Raw genomic sequence first — 17,721 nt, 5'->3', positions numbered from 1 at the left:
TGTATTTACAAAACTCTTTAGATAAGTTTTGTTTTTAATAATTTTTTTTTCTAATTTTATTTTTAAACTTTACATAATTGTATTAGTTTTGCCAAATATCAAAATGAATCCGCCACAGGTATACATGTGTTCCCCATCCCGAACCCTCCTCCCTCCTCCCTCCCTGTACCATCCCTCTGGGCCGTCCCAGCGCACCAGCCCCAAGCATCCAGCATCGTGCATCGAACCTGGACTGGCAACTCGTTTCCTACATGATATTTTACATGTTTCAATGCCATTCTCCCAAATCTTCCCACCCTCTCCCTCTCCCACAGAGTCCATAAGACTGTTCTATACATCAGTGTCTCTTTTGCTGTCTCGTACACCGGGTTATTGTTACATCTTTCTAAATTCCATATATATGCGTTAGTATACTGTATTTATGTTTTTCCTTCTGGCTTACTTCACTCTGTATAATAGGCTCCAGTTTCATCCACCTCATTAGAACTGATTCAAATGTATTCTTTTTAATGGCTGAGTAATACTCCATTGTGTATATGTAGCACAGCTTTCTTATCCATTCATCTGCTGATGGGCATCTAGGTTGCTTCCATGTCCTGGCTATTATAAACAGTGCTGCGATGAACATTGGGGTACACGTGTCTCTTTCCTTTCTGGTTTCCTCAGTGTGTATGCCCAGCAGTGGGGTTGCTGGATCATAGGGCAGTTCTATTTCCAGTTTTTTAAGGAATCTCCACACTGTTCTCCATAGTGGCTGTACTAGTTTGCATTCCCACCAACAGTGTAATTTGAAGCCAAGTTCAGTTCAGTTGCTCAGTCGTGTCCGACTCTTTGCGACCCCATTAATCGCAGCACGCCAGGCCTCTCTAGAGATGGGAAAGATTTTTTTTTTCTTGTTCAGTGATTCTGAAGAATTTTGAGTCACAGAGTATTAGAAGTAGGTGACTACATCTGATTCCTCTTACAATCGAGAAATCCAGTTCTGGAGAGCTTGCTAAGGTTAGAAGCCTCCAGAACCTTGTGGTGCAGGTCCTGGGAGCAAGTGACCCTGAGGGTTTCACAATCAAACGGCCCTGGTCTAACCAGCCTCCAAGAACCCCACAGCAGCTGCTTCAGAGCAGAGAGAGGTGGGCAAGTTCCTGGAGCGTCTCTCAGGGAACACATGAGCGCTGCAAACTCCAAGTCAAGTGCAGAGGTGCAGGTTACAGGACAAGTAGAAGTCCATGTTCAATGTCAGCAACAAAAAGAAGTTAAAAAATAACGTGTGTGTGCGTGCACACGCATGAATCACAGTAGGTACCAGGTGCTGGGTCTTTCATCAGAGGCGGTGGTGGGCCGAGGTCACTCGTGCCCATGAGCAGTGACACACTGAGGCTGGCCGCCCTGAGCTGCGACACGGGGGCCCAGAGGAGACGACAGGCGGGGTTCTCGCAGAAAGAAAGGAGAGCCGCCCTTTTTATTCGCTTGGCCCACAGCATGCATTTTGGTCCCAGACTAGGGTCACGATGCAGTGACCCTCCTGGATCCAGTGCTCTAGCAGTTAAATATACCGACAACAATAGGAATAAAAAGGGGCTTGGATTCCACTCTCAACTGTGCCCTTGGCCCTGTGGGTGGGCGCTCCTCAAACATCATCAAGTGGCCACAGTGCCCGCCCTGCTGGGCATGGCCACTGTCAACTCCCTGGACATGCACTTCATCTCCCCCCATTCGATGCAGGATGAGACATGACAGGAAAGGCCATGAAACTGCCATCTCTGCTGCTCTCCTTTGTCCCCTGTACTTCTCCCAGGCTGCCTCGTTCGTTCTCCCAAAGGCCCTGGGTGAGGCTCTGGCAAAGTTCAGATAAAATGATAGTGATGTTAATAAATGGCAGAAGCTCAGATATGTCTGTGCAGAAAGGTGAGAGCGTGTGTGTGCACGCTGGCACATGTGCCAAAGCCTAATTCAGAACTCAGCGTGTTAGACCTGGGACAAGTATGCCCCTGTCTCAGACCCCATGAGGGGCTCGGAGCAGGCCGCCCAAGGCCACAACGGCAGGTGGAGGCAAGGCCAGGCCTGGATTCTGCGCCTCTCTGCTGCCAGCAAGTGGCCGAGGAAGCGAGTTTAAAATCGTTTCAGCAAATACTTCAAGCAAAAGAACTCTGTCTTCTCAGGCACCCGCATTTTTTGTAAAATGTTTCCCAAACTACTAACTGGAGCCCCTGAGATAAATAAATGATCTCCCTGGGTTGTGAAAGGCCCAGCCGCTGCTCTGTGTGGTGGCTGGGGATGCCCAAGTGATGCCCAGTGCCTCCCCTGTGGGGCTCTGGCCTGCACGGTGATGCCTGCCCTCTGGGGCCCATGCCAGCAGCCGTTTGTGAACACACTGCTCCCTGGTTCCTCATCACTAAAGTGATCTCCGTCCCCCTTTCCCTAAACCAGTGCAGGTTCCCTTCCCACAGATTGCAAATGACAAACTAGAACATCTGTTTCCATAGTGAAAGCTACCTTGGTAACAGAATGAGCGGGGATTCTAAATTCTGCAAGCCCGCTCAGCTCCTCCACCCTCTCGCCCTCCCTGGCAGCAATTTGCCACTTCAAGGAGCAGGCATCTCCCTGGTGAGTGGCAGGGTCCTGGGTAAATACAGCCAGGAGCCCCTGCCAACATACAGCTGGCCATCACAAGAGGGGAGCAGGGAATCAGGACGGCATCTTCTGTTACCTTCACATAGGACTTCTCTGTGTCCATGAGCTCCTGGATGACTTTCCGGAGGCGATCTGCATCAGAGAGGTGGCGAGCCAGTGGCCTTGGAGCAGGGTCCTGACCCTCCCTTGGTCCTTCCATGCCGTTGGTCTGGGTGTCGTTAAAATTCCTACACAGCACAGTGATCTGCTCAGCACTCTGGGAGGGAACAAGAGGCACAGGACGTTCTCCATCATTACCTGCCACCCACCAAGGACACGGGGGCTCTCTTCGCCCAGTGCCCTCTTGGGAGTCTCACAGGACATTGATCGGGGGCGTCCAGCTTCGGTCATCTCAAACCCTGCTGGCTACCACTCAAGGTTCCAGTCGTGAAGATACAAACTTACACTTGTTCAGTACTTACCCATGACACTTCTCCACTTTCACAGAAGCTGTGTGACAGACACTTCTTTAGTGTTGAGACTAGAGAATAAAGCACTGAGCTAACCCTCTGCTCTACAATCAAGGTCAAGGCTCTGTGACAGCACCATGCAGACAGACTCCTTTGGTCCACTCTGTCCCCTCCATGGTTGATGGAACGGAGCTCAGTCACCCACACTAAATAGCCCTGGGAGACCCAGGAAAGGGACAGCAGTGTCAGGAAGGCTGGATCACAGGGAGCTTGGAGTGCTCCCCACAAATCCCCCCTTGGAGTTATGTAGCCTTGAGCCAAGTCCCAGTGTGAGTTGTTAAAGTGTGAGCTGCTGCTTCTGCTAGGAATGGGAGTAGAGGTCAGGTCATGTAGGAAAGATAATGTCCCTATTCCGATGGGGCACAGAGCCCACCAGAGGGCACAGGTGGGAAGAAAGCAATACAGCAAAGCCTGCTGAGGTCCATGGGAACCTTCTGGGAGGAGGGAACCTTGAGCATGTTCTCAGCAGGAAGTAGTCATGTGCCAAACTCAGGACATGGGGGAAGAAAGGCTTCTCATTCCAGGATGCGGGAAGAGAATCACACAGATTAAAAGACAAGGAGGAGTTGGAATGTCTGTGAGGATGAACAGCCTTCTATAAAAGTTCCTGCTTGGGTTTAAGCTCAGCATGCAAAGCCTTCTCTGGGAGAACCCATTTGTATATTCCTGCCAGAAGCTAGTGGTTTAAATTCTCAAATATGTCTCTTCCTTTTTGCCACCACCTGCCTGGAGCATCATCAGATTACACACAAAATCTCTCTTTTACTTCTCTTTCTTTCCATTCCTGCAACACACAAGATCCAGCCCAATTTACCACCTGCCAGCCTGGCAACTAGTCAAGGGCAGGAGCCTGCCTTTCTTTCTCATCACCCGCAAGGGCTCAGTGTTGAGACCACCTCTGTTGGCACTGATGTAGGTACTGAGTAACAAAGCAGCTTAGTCCTAATATGCGTGGTCAATATCCACCCATCCTTAACAGCTCAACTAAAACTGCTTTCTTCAGCTAGACGTCTCCATGCCTAATCTCCATCACTGTCTCAGGTAAAAAGGTGAACCCGTCGGAAGCCCCTCTTCATTCTCACTGAGTTCATTTTCTTTGCTTGGATATTTCAGAACGCTAACAACTCACACAAGCATACAGGTCAACGTCAGTGGCCAATTTGTCATGAAAACTGTCACCTGACCCGCTGAAGTGGCTCAAAGTAACAGCAGGACACCTGCCCTCCCTTCTGCTCTGCTTCCCTATTCTACACCCACCTCCCCCCAAAACAGTGTCTTTATATGATGGAAATAAGACAATCAACATTGACACACAACACTGACCTTCTGGCTAGACTTTCAACTAAATCCAGTGGGAACCAACCAAGGACCTGCTCTGTCTCCAGAGAAATAGAAAGCACCCCCTGCACAGGAAGACAAGACTCGCCAAGGTAAGAAATGCCGAAGCTCAGCCTGCGGCAGACTGGGAACCAGCACAAGCTTGTGTGGAACAAACAAGAAATGTGACATCCGTGAAATGAATGAGAGCACCACGTTGAAACAGGTTGTCTGGAAGGCGTCAGTGAAGAGCAGATTGTAAATGCTCCTGGAAGGAGCATGTTCCAAGGGAGAACCAGAGAACAAGCCAAAGGCACGAGGAAGATGGAGCCCAGTAACGTAGAACCCAACTCAAGGTGGGGGTGAAAGCGAGGCCCCCTCAGATGTCTACGAGGAGAACGCCCAGACTGCTGGCCTCTTTCAAGTAATCACTTCTCTCGTATTTTGACATGAATCTTGTTGCAAAAGTTAAATGAACCAAGTGGCAGATACTAAGCCTCCAACCAGACACACCGACACATCTGAAGTAATTCACTTCTAAAACAGTTCAAGCACGTGTAAGCACTAACGAGTCTCCTTGGATATACACAGCACCCCTTGTTTCTGTCCTTAACTGTAACACAAGCATATTGCTGGCAACACCTGTCAGAAGATGTTCACATTCAGGGTAAACTTTGAAAGAACAAGGAAACAGACTAGCAAAACGGTATTCATAAACCTATTTGCAGGGCAGGAATAGAGATGCAGATACAGAGCACAGACGTGTGGGCACAGCGGGGGAAGGAGAGGGTGGGATGAACTGAGAGAGGAGCACTGAAACACACACGTTAACATATATAAAACAGATGGCTGAAGGGCAGATGCTGTATAACACAAGCAGCCCAGTCCTGTACTCTGTGATGACCTAGAAGGGTAAGATGGAGTAGGGGGTGGGAGGGAGATTCAAAAGCGGGGCGACATATGTATACTTAGGGCTGATTCATGTTGCTGTATGGCAGACGCCAACACAATACTGCAAAGAAATTATCCTCCAATTCAAAATCAATTTTAAAAGAAAAAGAAAACAGATGTGGATCTTAAGGCATTGATTAGAATGCAACTTGATCTCTCAAAATGTCTCATATCGTGTTTGAAACAACCAGATCTCAAGGTTACTGAAGAAACTCCTAACTGTTCGGTCATGCCCTAGAAGCCTAACGACACAGCAAAAGCCAAACAGAGCAATGCAGCCAAAAGGCAGTTTTCAAAAGAAGATGGCAACCCACTCCAGTATTCCTGCCTGGAGAATTTCATGCACAGAGGAGCCTGGCGGGCTGTAAAGTCCATAGGGTCGCACAGAGTTGGACACGACTGAAGTGACTTAGCACAGCACATAAGAAATACTCATGGCTGGACCAAAGGAATCCAAATATTAGGGGCCCCAGGTAGGAGTATTTTTTAAAAGCTCCTCAAGTGATGCTGATGTGTGGCTTGCATGAGAACTACTGGTCTACCCATTAGTAGAGCGAGCCTTCTGCTTGCAGTTCCTGGGAGGATCATGCTGCCCCAAGGCTCTGCACTGAAGGATGGCCACGTAAAGCGTGTGTGGACCGAGCTCACAGATAAGAGGAAATAGATCAAACCTGTGACCCTGGTGTTCTGCGTCTGGCTCCACTAACAGCTAAACAGCCCAAGATAATAATACTGAGACTCTCAAGTTCACTTATTTGAAATCTCTATACTGTTATTTGCACCACAAGCTCTGACAATACAATTTTGCAACCCTGAAAAATAACAGTTTTGGGGGCTGTAGAATCCACATTAATAGCTCGCATATACCGTATAAAATAAGATCTGACAAAATGCACCATAAGTGAAATGGCAGCTGGTGAGATTGCAGCTTTCCTTGCTGGGATGTCGAAACTCACACCTAACAATGCAGTGTTAAAATAACGAGATTTTAAAAATAAAGTATCTTGCCATCTTAGAAAATCAGAATTCATTTTAAGAATACTTCTGGTGAGTCTAAGTTGGAAAAGCAAATGTTAGCTGAGAGTTTCATAGAAAATGTACTTCTGAAGATACCACAATGAAGTGCTACAAAGTCACCTCAGGTATTGTCTAGGGAAGTCATGTACGGATGTGAGTTGGACCATCAAGAAGGCTCAGGGCCAAAGAACTGATGCTTTCAAACTGTGGTGCTGGAGAAGACTCTTGAGAATCCCTTGGCCAGCAAGGAGATCAAATCAGCCAATCCTAAAGGAAATCAGTCCTGAATATTCATTGGAAGGATTGATGCTAAAGCTTCAGTACTTTGGCTACCTGATGTGAAGAGCCGACTCATTGGAAAAGACTCTGATGCTGGCAAAGACTGAGGGCAGGAAGAGAAGGGGACGACAGAGGATTAGATGATTGGATGGCATCACCGACTCAATGAACATGGATTTGAGCAAACTCTGGGAGATTGTGAAGGACAGGGAAGCCTAGCATGCTGCAGTCCTTGGGGTCATAAAGAGTCAGACACAACTTAGCAACTGAACAAGGGGAAGGCTGGGAGTATTATCTGGGATCAAAAGGAGGCTGAGCCACTAAAAGGGGAAGGATCACTATAACTGTGTTTGTAGATTGTTCTGAAAGAGTCTCCTGGTTGGTTATATTTCACTTCCTCTGTTCTTAGCAACAATTATAAAATCAAACTGTTAAAAGGTAGGATTCTGGGTGAATTTGATGAGCAGTTTCTAGAAAGAGCGACTACTCCAGTTGGGGTATTTTCACATGTACACGTGGTGATGGAGGTAGGAAGCTCAGACAAGATGGAGAGGAGCTGAGTTCTAGCCCTGGCTCTGCCCTGAGTCCTCCAAGCATCGGGGGCAAAACATTTCTGTCTTCAATTTCCTTAATGATGAAAGAGAAGAAGCATTACACCTCACCCATCAAGTGACCCCTCCAGTTGCCAGTCAGGCCAAGGAGGAAAGGGAACTCACATTTGTTGAGCACTTGGTGTATGCAGGGGGGTGAGGGGTTCTCGTGGAACTCACGGGCATTGAGTCTTCACCGTGTGACACACAAGACAACAGCTGAAGGGTGGGGGGTGGGGGACAGGACCTTGATGGCACAGGACCCACATCCTCTGGAGCTGTCTGCACAGTGCTGACCAATCCCGGAGTAGCAGGCAGATCATGGGCAAAACAGACTTGCTCCTCCGGTGGCCTCTGCCCACCATGCAGTCAGGGCTCTCCTGGCCCCAGGAGAATCCAAACACACCCCGGGCGTGCCCAGGATGCAGCCACAGCCCTCCGGAGGTCGCCTCTGCTCCCCCACATCTGCACACAACTGTGATTTCTGGTGGGCTGGTCCCCACTCCCCTCCACTCCTAGGAATTCTGCCTTGAAAGTAGGGACAGATGTTCACACATTAGGGCTGAGTGTGCATGTGGATTCAGCAGCTGGACAGTGTGTGCTTGTTCAGAACAAAAACAACACTGGACTTTGAAACTCACTCTAGTATTCTCTGGGGCTTCCCTGATAACTCAGCTGGTAAAGAATCTGCCTGCAATGCAGGAGACCCTGGTTTGATTCCTGGGTTGGGAAGATCTGCTGGAGAAGGGATAGGCTACCCAATCCAGTATTCTTGGGCTTCCCTTGTGGCTCAGCTTGTAAAGAAGCCACCTGCAATGCGGGAGACCTGGGTTAGATCCCTGGGTTGGGAAGATCCCCTGGAGAAGGGAAAGGCTACCCACTCCAGTATTCTGGCCTGGAGAATGCCATGGACTCTAGAGTCCATGGGGTCACAAACGTCGGACACGACTGAGCGACTTTCACTTCACTTCACTAGTATTCTCCAGTTCAGAGTGATCAATAAGACCTTCCCTGGTGGCTCAGTGGTAAAGAATCTGCCTGCCAATGCAGGAGACTCGGTTGGGAGGATGCCGTGGAGTAGCAAATGGCAGCCCACTCCAGTAGTCTTGGCTGGGAAATCCCATGGACAGAGGAGCCTGGAGGGCTACAGACAATGGGGTCACAAAACAGTCAGACACGACTGAGCAACTGAACAACAGTGATCAGTGCTGAGAACCTTGGGTTCATCAGGGGCCTTGCCTTTTATAAGAGAGCATGAAACTGATCTTTTGTTTACGAATTCACTTTTAAAACTTAATGAAAAGTTCCCTCTAAAACTATGTTGTTTAAAAAGGTAGTGATATTGACCCCCCAAAAAAGTTTCTTTTCAGGTTTTTAAGGTTTCAGTAAGCTGATCCCTGCTTGAAAGAAATGGTAAAGAGTCTGCCTGTAATGTGGGAGAACAGGGCTCAATCCCTGGGTCTGGAAGATCCCCTGGAGAAGGAAATGGCAACCCCCTCCAGTATTCTTGCCTAGAGAATTCCATGGACAGACGATGAGGTCACAAAGTGTCAGACACGACTGAGCACTAAACAGCAAACATAAATAAGGAATTAGAAAAGGGAGTGGCGACCCACTCCAATATTCTTGCCTGGAGAATCTCCTGGACAGAAGAGCCTGGTGGGCTGCAGTCCATGGGGTCACAAAGAGTCGGACACGACACAGTGCTAAGACATACACATAGATAAGGAACACCTCAGTCAGGACCTCTCAATTAAGTCACTCTTCTGTGTTTGCAACAAAAACAGAAGAGTAACTATGTGAGGTGACGGGTGTGTTAATTTGGCTGTGATAATCATCACATATCAAATCCAGTTGTATACCTTACATATATATAATTTTTAATTGTCAACTATACCTTGATAAAATTGGGGAGGGGAGACAGCTAAAACAGTTATCCTTGGTTTGGGGTCTTCAGTGTGTGAATAAGGACACTTGCTATCCTGGATTAGCTGTGTGATGTGTTTTTTTTTTTTGAGGAGCCCCATTTCTTGGGAGTGGCAATAAAATCGCTCAGGGTAATGAAGTGCCCTGGCCCCTAGATTCTCTTTGGAGGAAGGCAGGGCTGAAGCCTCTTTCTCAAACAAGCTTGAATCCCACAGGTGCCCTTTTTAACCTTGATCCAGCTCAGTGCTTTTCATCCGACGCACCAGTGCTCCTCCTGGCCTGGATTAGTTAAGATCAGCTCCCGCCCCCACCCCCCCAACCCCAGAGCATAGCCACTCTGATGTCTGCTTTGCCCTTGTTTGAAGACATTACTACCTGAGGCTTTTCCATTTCCCTGTGGGTTTTGGAACCTAAGATGGGATAAGTACATCACATTATCCAGTTATTCCGGAACATTATTCCAGGACAATGGCTGTGGTTTCGTTTTGTTGTTCAGTCACTAAGTCAGTCGTGTTTTATGACCCCGTCTACTGCAGCACGCCAGGCTTCCTTTTCCTTCACTATCTCCCGGAGTTTGCACAAACTCATGTCCATCAAGTTGGTGATGCCATCCAACCATCTCATCCTCTATCATCCCCTTCTCCTCCTGCCCTCAATCTTTCCCAGCATCAGCGTCTTCTCCAATGAGTTGGCTCTTCACATCAGGTGGCCAAAGTACTGGAGCTTCAGCTTCCACATCAGTTCTTCCACTGAATGTTCAGGACTGATCTCCTATAGGACTGAACTCCATGAAATTTCACTGCCCTGTGCCTTGCCAGCAGCTGAGCTCCACCCCACCTTTCTGGGCTCAGGTTTCAATCCTGTCCTCATTTAGAGGCTTCAGGTACCACAAACTCGTTTGTCAAAGGCACCTGTTTGTATGACTTAGACTCCAAAAACACTTCCAGCCAAAGAAAAAAGGTCTGAAGGTGCTACGTAATTTGGGGAATAGTTCATAGGGAAGTGCTCCAAGGTGAATGACAACACTTGCAGCGTGCTTCACTTTTGAAGGCCTGGTTCAGAGGAAAAGGACGTTAACTTCAGGGGGAATCAGTAACAGACACAGTCAACCTGCTCCTAAATGGGAGGACACCTCACGCTGCTTAACTGGTTAACTGGTCACACACAATGTGATCAACGTGGCAGACCCCCAGCTGCCACCCACGTCCACCTCTCCCTCCAGCCGTACAGATCAGCTCTATGCTGGGCCACTGACGTGGACCTAAATCCTAGTCTGAGTCATGCCCACAGAGTCTCATCCTGCCTGCCTGCTAAGTCGCTTCAGTTGTGTCCAACTCTTTGTGACTCTATAGCCTATAGCCCACCAGGCTCCTCTGTCCGTGGGATTCTCCAGGAAAGAATGCTGGAGTGGGTTGCCATGCCCTCCTCCAGGGAGAGTCTCATCCTACCAGAACACTAAGCAGGAGAACCAGAGGTTCTTCCACAGGCCCTGCTGTCAGCCCTGGGTCAGTCACCAGCGGTCCTCGGGGACAGTCCAGGTCTGGAGAGGCGTGGCTGAGTGGCGCATGCTCAATGCGCTCAAACAGATGTCCCGGTTCACTGTCTGGAAGGTTGCATCAGTAAATCATCTCAGAGTGCAGCTAGGGAGTCAACTGTCCCAGCCCAGCAATCAGTTAAATCAGAAATGCTCCCTTGGTGGAAAAAAAAAATCTAAAAATAGTACAGAGGACTTTTCAATTCATGCTTTAATCCACTTTAGTCTCTAACTTACAGAAAGCTCTGACATTAATCCCAAATGGTCTCAGAGAGAACCCAGAAGCAACGCTGATGGACAGAGTCAGACGACGGACCCCAGGTGAGCTGGGTCCCCCACGGGCAGGTCCAACCACAGACATCCTGTGCCGCCCCACCTCTGCCAGGTCAGGATTCCAGGGCCACACTCTGCTCCACGCTCAGAGGCGGCTGGCAGGGCCCACAGGCAGGAGCGAGGGCAGTCCAGTCCAGTCTAGCCTAGGGAGGGTCTCAGCGGAGGGCGAGAGAGGAAGGGGAGAAGAGGGGTGTATTCAGCACTGTGCAGAGTGAAGTGAGACGATTATTTTTATATTTGGGGACAATCATTCACTTTATGGGGTTTCCCAGGTGGCATTAATGGTAAAGAACCTGCTTGCCAAAGCAGACGTGATGCGGGTCCAATCCCTGGGTCAGGAAGATCCCCTGGAGGAGGGCAAGGCAACCCACTCCAGTATTCCTGCCTGGAGAATCCCATGGATAGAGGAACCTGGCGGGCTAGGGTCCATGGAGTCCCAAAGAGTCAGACACGACTGAAGCGACTGAGCACAGTACATTCACTTTATAGAGATACAATCCTTGGATTAAAAACTCTAGAGAAATGACCTGCGATTTCCTCGTACTTCCCTCAAAATGATACAAAAAGGATGAGAAAATGCTCACAACCTTTATTTTCTAGACCAGATAGTTCTATTTCTAAAGGCAGAATGGAAAGGTAAAACATAAAATTAAATGTAAGTGTGTCAGATGAGTGTTGTTTTATACTGAAAGGTAAAAGAATTAACCTAAATAAATGATGGTGCAAAAATGCAATGAAATCTATGCAGCAGTTACCAATGACGGGAAGGACTGGCATCTGTTGACCAAAAGAGGACATGGTTTACTGGAAAGGGAAGAAGTCAGTATGCATTTTTTAAAGTAACTTGTATGTATATCTACTACATGGCAACCCACTCCAGTATTCTTGCCTGGAAAATTCCACGGACAGAGGAGCCTTGTGGGCTGCAGTCCATGGGGCACAGAATCGGACACGACTGAGCAACGGAGCACCACATGTAAACATCCGTGTGTGGATTTTTTTAATGGAAAAATATAGGTCATGATGGAGAAGGAAATGGCAACCCACTCCAGTACTCTTGCCTGGAGAATCCCATGGACAGAGGAGCCTGGCGGACTACAATCCATAGGGTCGCAAAGAGTCGGACACGACTGAGTGACTAACCACACACTCAGGTCATAAATTCAGTTGTTAACAGCACATTTCAACTTATTTTAATTTCTGTCTTATCTATATTTTCTCATTTTCTAAAAGTGGTTTAATTTTTTAAAGAAATTTCTTAATAGAATCCTTTCCTGAGGCTTTCAAAAAGTGATTTAAGGCAGACGTGGGCTGAAAACCGTTCCGTTTCTAAGAGGACAGGGTAATGGAAAGACTGACACAGTCCCTGAACTCAGGGTGCCCAGAGTTCGGCTGGGAAGACAATCTGGGAGTGAATCAGTCAAGAGCAATTGGTACCCAACGGCGTGGGGTCTATGGGAACAGAACGGGGCGGCCTTCTCTGGTCAGAGCAAGGTCGGGGAAGGCCAAGGTGGAAATCAGGATGACCTCAAGGGAAACAAAGTTACCCACGCTAAGCGAAGTTCAGGGCTGGGGAGGGTGCCAGGAACTGAAGGCCAGTCCAGCCATGGCCCACGGCTGAGTCAGGTCATGTGGGATGTGGCAGGAGCCAGAGGTGGGGGCCTTGCTGTCAGGGACTGGGGGACAGAGGAGACCCACTTGGAACGTGTGCAAAGGGTCCTGACATGGCCCCCAGGCCGACCCTGTCACCTCCTGGGCACACACCCTACAGCAGGCAGCAAGGTGAGGGGCTATGATGGCTCAGAGAGGGCCACCTGAGCTCAGCCCTACCTGAGTGGGAAGCTCCCACCAAGGGCCTCAGCATACGCTCTGGGCAATGCTTTCTGAGACAGTTACTTCTTCCAAGACTGGAGCCTTAAACCCATAGTCCCTGGGTGACCACCATGGGCAATCCCCAGCACTGATTAACTCCTCCCTGACGCAGTTTTGTGCACCTGTAAATCAGGGGTCGTGTTTCACAGGGTCGTTCAGAGGATTCCATGAGGTCATTTTAAGGTTGTGAAAATACTTAACAGAGGGCAAGGGATGCAGAGGGCCTCCAAAGAGTTCTATCAGGCACAGGCAGTTTAACTTTCTAAGTTCTGTTATTTTTACAAAGGTAGGAGGAGAAACTTCCTCTGAGTTCCCTGAAGGGAAGACCAGAAAAATCAAATGGCTTATTTGTTAACTTTTTACTGAGCTCCTCCTCCATGCCACGCTTGGCTCTAGGTGCTGGAGATGAAGCCTGAACACAACAGAGGAAAACCCTGACCTTCACACAAGAGGAAGGGCAGAGAGAGGTGACAAGGACTCTACAGATGACAAAAAGTGGCACCCCCAGCGTCTGGACAGAGGCGGAGGGCCCTGAAGAAAACCAGAAGTTGAAAGTGTTAGTCACTCAGTCGTGTCTGACTCTTTTGTGACCCCATGGACTGTAGCCTACCAGGCTCTTCTGTCCGTGGGATTCTCCGGGCAAGAACACTGGAGTGGGTAGCTGTTCCCTTCTCCAAGGGATCTTCCTGACCCAGGGATTGAACCTGGATCTCCATCATGGTACGCAGATTCCTTACCATCTTAGCCACCAGGGAAGCCAGGAGAAAACCAAACCAGGGAGGCTATGGAGGCCAGTAGGCTGGGCAGCCGCTTTAACAAGTGGGCAGAGGAGATGAACTTCACCTTCAAAGATCGGAGGGAGAGAGGGAGTGGCCGACCAGCGGGAAGAGCAGCCTTTGAGAAGGCAGAGCGCGTCTGCGTGGCACGTGTGTACCCAGCGGTAAGGGCCTGTCCTCAGGCGGCACACCCCGGGAAAGGCAGGTCCGATCCCCCGCCCGGAGGTGGGGAAGCGCCCCGCGTGTGGCTATGGGGCTCCCAGGCCAGAGTCACCCCCTCGGGGAGGGAGCTGCTGATCCAGAGCCTTTGTGAAACAGGCCGGCTGCCTGCCTTCTGCTTGGTTTCCTTATTTAAAACTGGAGTTTGATCTGAATTCAGAAACGAAAAAGATGCACGCTGTCTCAGCCAAGGATGCTTCAAGGGCCAGGGCAGCATTTCGACACAACCAAGCACTTCTTTCACATAAAATATTGGGTGTTTCAATATCGCTTACGTATTGGGTTGGCCAAAAAATTTTGGAAAGCCTAAACAGACTTTTTGGCCCACCCAGTTATTTACCAAAAAAAAAAACAAAAAAAAAACGGTTCATCCTATCCAATAGATTATATGCCAAGTACTGCATTCTCTCATTTCCATTTCTCACCCAGAGAGATAAGGCTTACTTCTGATACATAGTTAAACTTGTCCATCAAGGAAGATGCATGGAAGCCAGAAATTTTCCTTAACTTCTGAGTGCAAAGATGGTAAAGTCTCCTACATACGAACCTCCCAGCTAAGACGTTCAAAGAGGCGAACATGCATCTATTTCCGGCCAAGGAACCAGAGCCTGTGCCATCGGCGTCCCCTGTGAGTGACACTGCAGCCGGCCCTCCGTCTCCTATTGCTGACGATCCTTCAGCTCTACCATCTCCCACATCCTCTCCCTCCAGCAGTCAGTAACTCTTCTTGCCTGTTCACTCGGTGCCAGCCCCTGTTGACCAGCCATTGTACTGTGTTGCTGAACTTTTCAAGGTACTGTCCTGTAAGATTAAAAATGCTTTACTTTTTGTGTTTGTTTTTTTATGCATGATTTGGGTGAAAGGTGTTATAAGCCTATTATAGTAGACTGCATGCTATTTCACTTCAGTCGTGTCAGACCCTGCGGCCCTATGAACTGTAGCCTGCCAGGCTCCTCTGTCCATGGGATTCTCCAGGCAAGACTACTGGAGTGGGTTGCCATTTATTATAGTCCAGTATTATATAGCCAAGTGTGTTAGTTGGGTACCTAGACTAACTCTGTTGGATTTAAGATGCTCTTGGAAAGAAAGTCATTCATATGTCAGGGGCTTGACTGCAAAGAGACTGCAACGACCTCACTCTGAACCAAACAGATGCAGGGGTCAGCAAACCTTCAGGCCAAACCCACCCTGCTCGCTGCCGCTGAGGATACAATTTTATTAGCACTCAGCCTTGCTCCTTCATCGGCCTGTGGTCAGTCACTGCTTATACACTGAGATGCAGAGATCAGTGGCTGCCAGAGCCTAACTTACTTACTACCTGGCCCTTGACGGGAAAAGTCTGCCAATCCCTGATATAGAGAGATGAGTCCAAAGGAGGAAGACTCCTCTTCTGAAATTAGGTCTGAATTCAACCTTGAAAAAATCCTCTCAAACTTTATTCTAAATTTTTAGTGAGTAAACTAAAATGTATATTTTTTAAATGACTTCTACATGGCAATTTTCTGGAGACTCCAAATAGCACCTTAATTCCCATAAGATATAAACTGTCTTGTATAATATGCTTTCAACTGTGTCAAAAACCAAGGGAACAACACCTGCGTGCTCACCTGGCTCAGATCCAGGCTTGGAAAAATGACTCAGATTCTCTTTAACAGTGTTTGCTTTCTTTTGTGTGGCTTTTTGATGGATGGGAGAATTCAGTCTGCTTTTCCTGTGACTTGGGTCATTAAAGCCTATATTTCATTTCTTTCTATGATTTTACCACTTAACATTCATTCTAAATATGTTAGTCTAACTCAAGAAGTCTCTCAACCCCTATCTTTCAACTCATGTTTTGGGAAAACACCCACTTGCCTATGACTTATCCATCAACACTACCCTCGCCCACGTTCCCAACCAGAGGTATTTATCTCAGGTCTTAGCTCCCTCTTAATTCTCTTCCCTTTATTTTCTCTCTCTTTTGTTCTGATAATCACATAAATTCATTTAAACTTGTATATTTACAGTAACTCTCCCTCTAGTGGTTAACGTTTTCATTGAACACTATTATTCTAGTTGGTTTTGCTTACCGATGATTTTTCCAAACCCAACATTTCTATTCAAGAGTTGTGTCTCTAACTTTATTCCTGGCCACTGATACTATATTACTGAGCATTTTTTGCAGCAAAGGTCTTTAAGTGCTACACAGTCCAAGAACGTACTGAGATATTTTTCTAACTTTGTCGCTGTATTTAAAGAGAAAATGTGTCAATAACAACACCAGTTGTAATCCAATTCTGGACAGACTAGAGCTTTGACAAATCTTTGTTAGCCTCTAGTTTCCTGGGCAGGCAGAGTCTCTACTATAAACAGAAGACTGAGGATGACACAGCTGAATCTGGAAGGGGACCCTGCACACTGCTGTTCAACAGCTCAGGCTGGGTCTCACTGCTGCGGACAGCTCTGCCCAGCTACCCAGCCTGGACTGTCCCCCAGCCAAGCCCTCTCTGTGGATTTCTAGTTGGAATCCACATGGGTCCCTGGTTGCCTCACCTAGAAAAACAAAAAGCTGGGCAATACCTGCTCCCCAGCTGCAGACCAAGGCCTAGGAGCCATTCTAAGATGGTCAGGAAGCTACAATTCAGTTGCTCCTATTACAGTTCCCTGATGACATTCCTTAGGCATCTTAGATCAGCTTCCTATCGTAGTGTTACATCTTAGCTGGCTCTAACTGGTTAGCCTGGTCTACCTTCTTGGGCCTCCACACTCTTACAGACCCCTCTTATCTGTAGGAAAGCGGGGGGGCTGGGGGACTTCACAGAGCAAGGACCAATACCATCATCTTGTAATCTGCCCTTCACTGCTCTTTTAATTTTTTTTTTTAACCACACCGTGTGCCATGTGGACTCTTAGTTCCCTGACCAGGGATTGAACCAGTGGCCCCTGCAGTAGAAGAAGGGACCACCGTTCTTAACCACTGGACCACCAGGGAAGTTCCATGCACTTCACTGCTTTTAATTCCTGTTACCCCGCCAATGTCCCAACTAGTCCTTTTATTAAATATCATTACTGTTGCCATATGATAATTTTATCTCAGGAAATATTTTTGTAGGAATCCACAAGATAGACAAAAGCACCGTTTTTTCCTGCAATGTTTCTCCCAACACCAAAGAAAGACAGCAGGAAAAATAGCAAATAAAGGAGAAGCAATTTATTGTTTATCTGCAAATAAACTGTTTCTTTCAACCCTTTGAGGATGGGTTTTATTTTGGGTCTACATAAACTCTACAAGGAGTGAGCTCCAATGGAAAAATCCAACATGAAAAGGTATGTTCAGATCAGCAAAGTTACAAATTACTGGAGAAATGTTCTCCAGGCTTTACTGATGAAAATAACTCACTAGACTCTCTGCTTTATGCAGATATACCCAGGGTAGGAACTCTCAGCTATCAAGGCACTGAAGATTCAGGAAGAAATCACCAAACCAGCCCTGGGAGAGAAGAGGGTTTCTGTTTAGATATAAGTGGTCTTCTCTCTGTACTTACTTACACCTTCACGATATACTTTTAAAGATGTTTTCCTAAAGACCAATATCTACTTTTTATACTGTATGATTTTAATGTTAAGGTTATCATACAGTGGCAGATTTTAAAACATGAATTGTATCTACTGAAATAATTTTTGGAGGTAAAAATATTCACATATGGCCTGCCCCTAGTACAAAACCACACAAATTTTTTAATTTGATAAAAAATTATCAAACTAATTACTAGTCAGATGCAAATATCAGA

At 47.5% G+C, this 17,721-nt stretch overlaps 1 protein-coding gene across 23 annotated transcripts in view; it reads right to left on the bottom strand.

Annotated features, from left to right (window-relative positions):
• Window positions 1-17,721, bottom strand: part of TIAM2 (TIAM Rac1 associated GEF 2) — a 243,521-nt gene that overhangs the window by 19,900 nt on the left and 205,900 nt on the right. For 22 of the 23 annotated variants that reach the window (XM_086318453.1, XM_086318455.1, XM_086318459.1 and 19 more), the window contains one exon: window positions 2,705-2,884. In XM_086318453.1, coding sequence (XP_086174579.1) covers window positions 2,705-2,884 — 180 coding nt within the window. Of the gene's footprint in view, window positions 1-2,704; window positions 2,885-10,944; window positions 11,228-17,721 lie in introns of those variants that run through there. The other variant, XM_086318472.1, reaches the window with a different exon arrangement.

Source organism: Bos grunniens, chromosome 9 (genome assembly GCF_055505025.1).
Source record: "Bos grunniens cultivar Pamir isolate PY7600 chromosome 9, Bosgru_T2T1.0, whole genome shotgun sequence".
Classification (NCBI taxonomy): Eukaryota; Metazoa; Chordata; class Mammalia; order Artiodactyla; family Bovidae; genus Bos; species Bos grunniens.
Note: the sequence above shows the minus strand (reverse complement) of the source record. Positions and strands in the feature narration are given on the sequence as shown.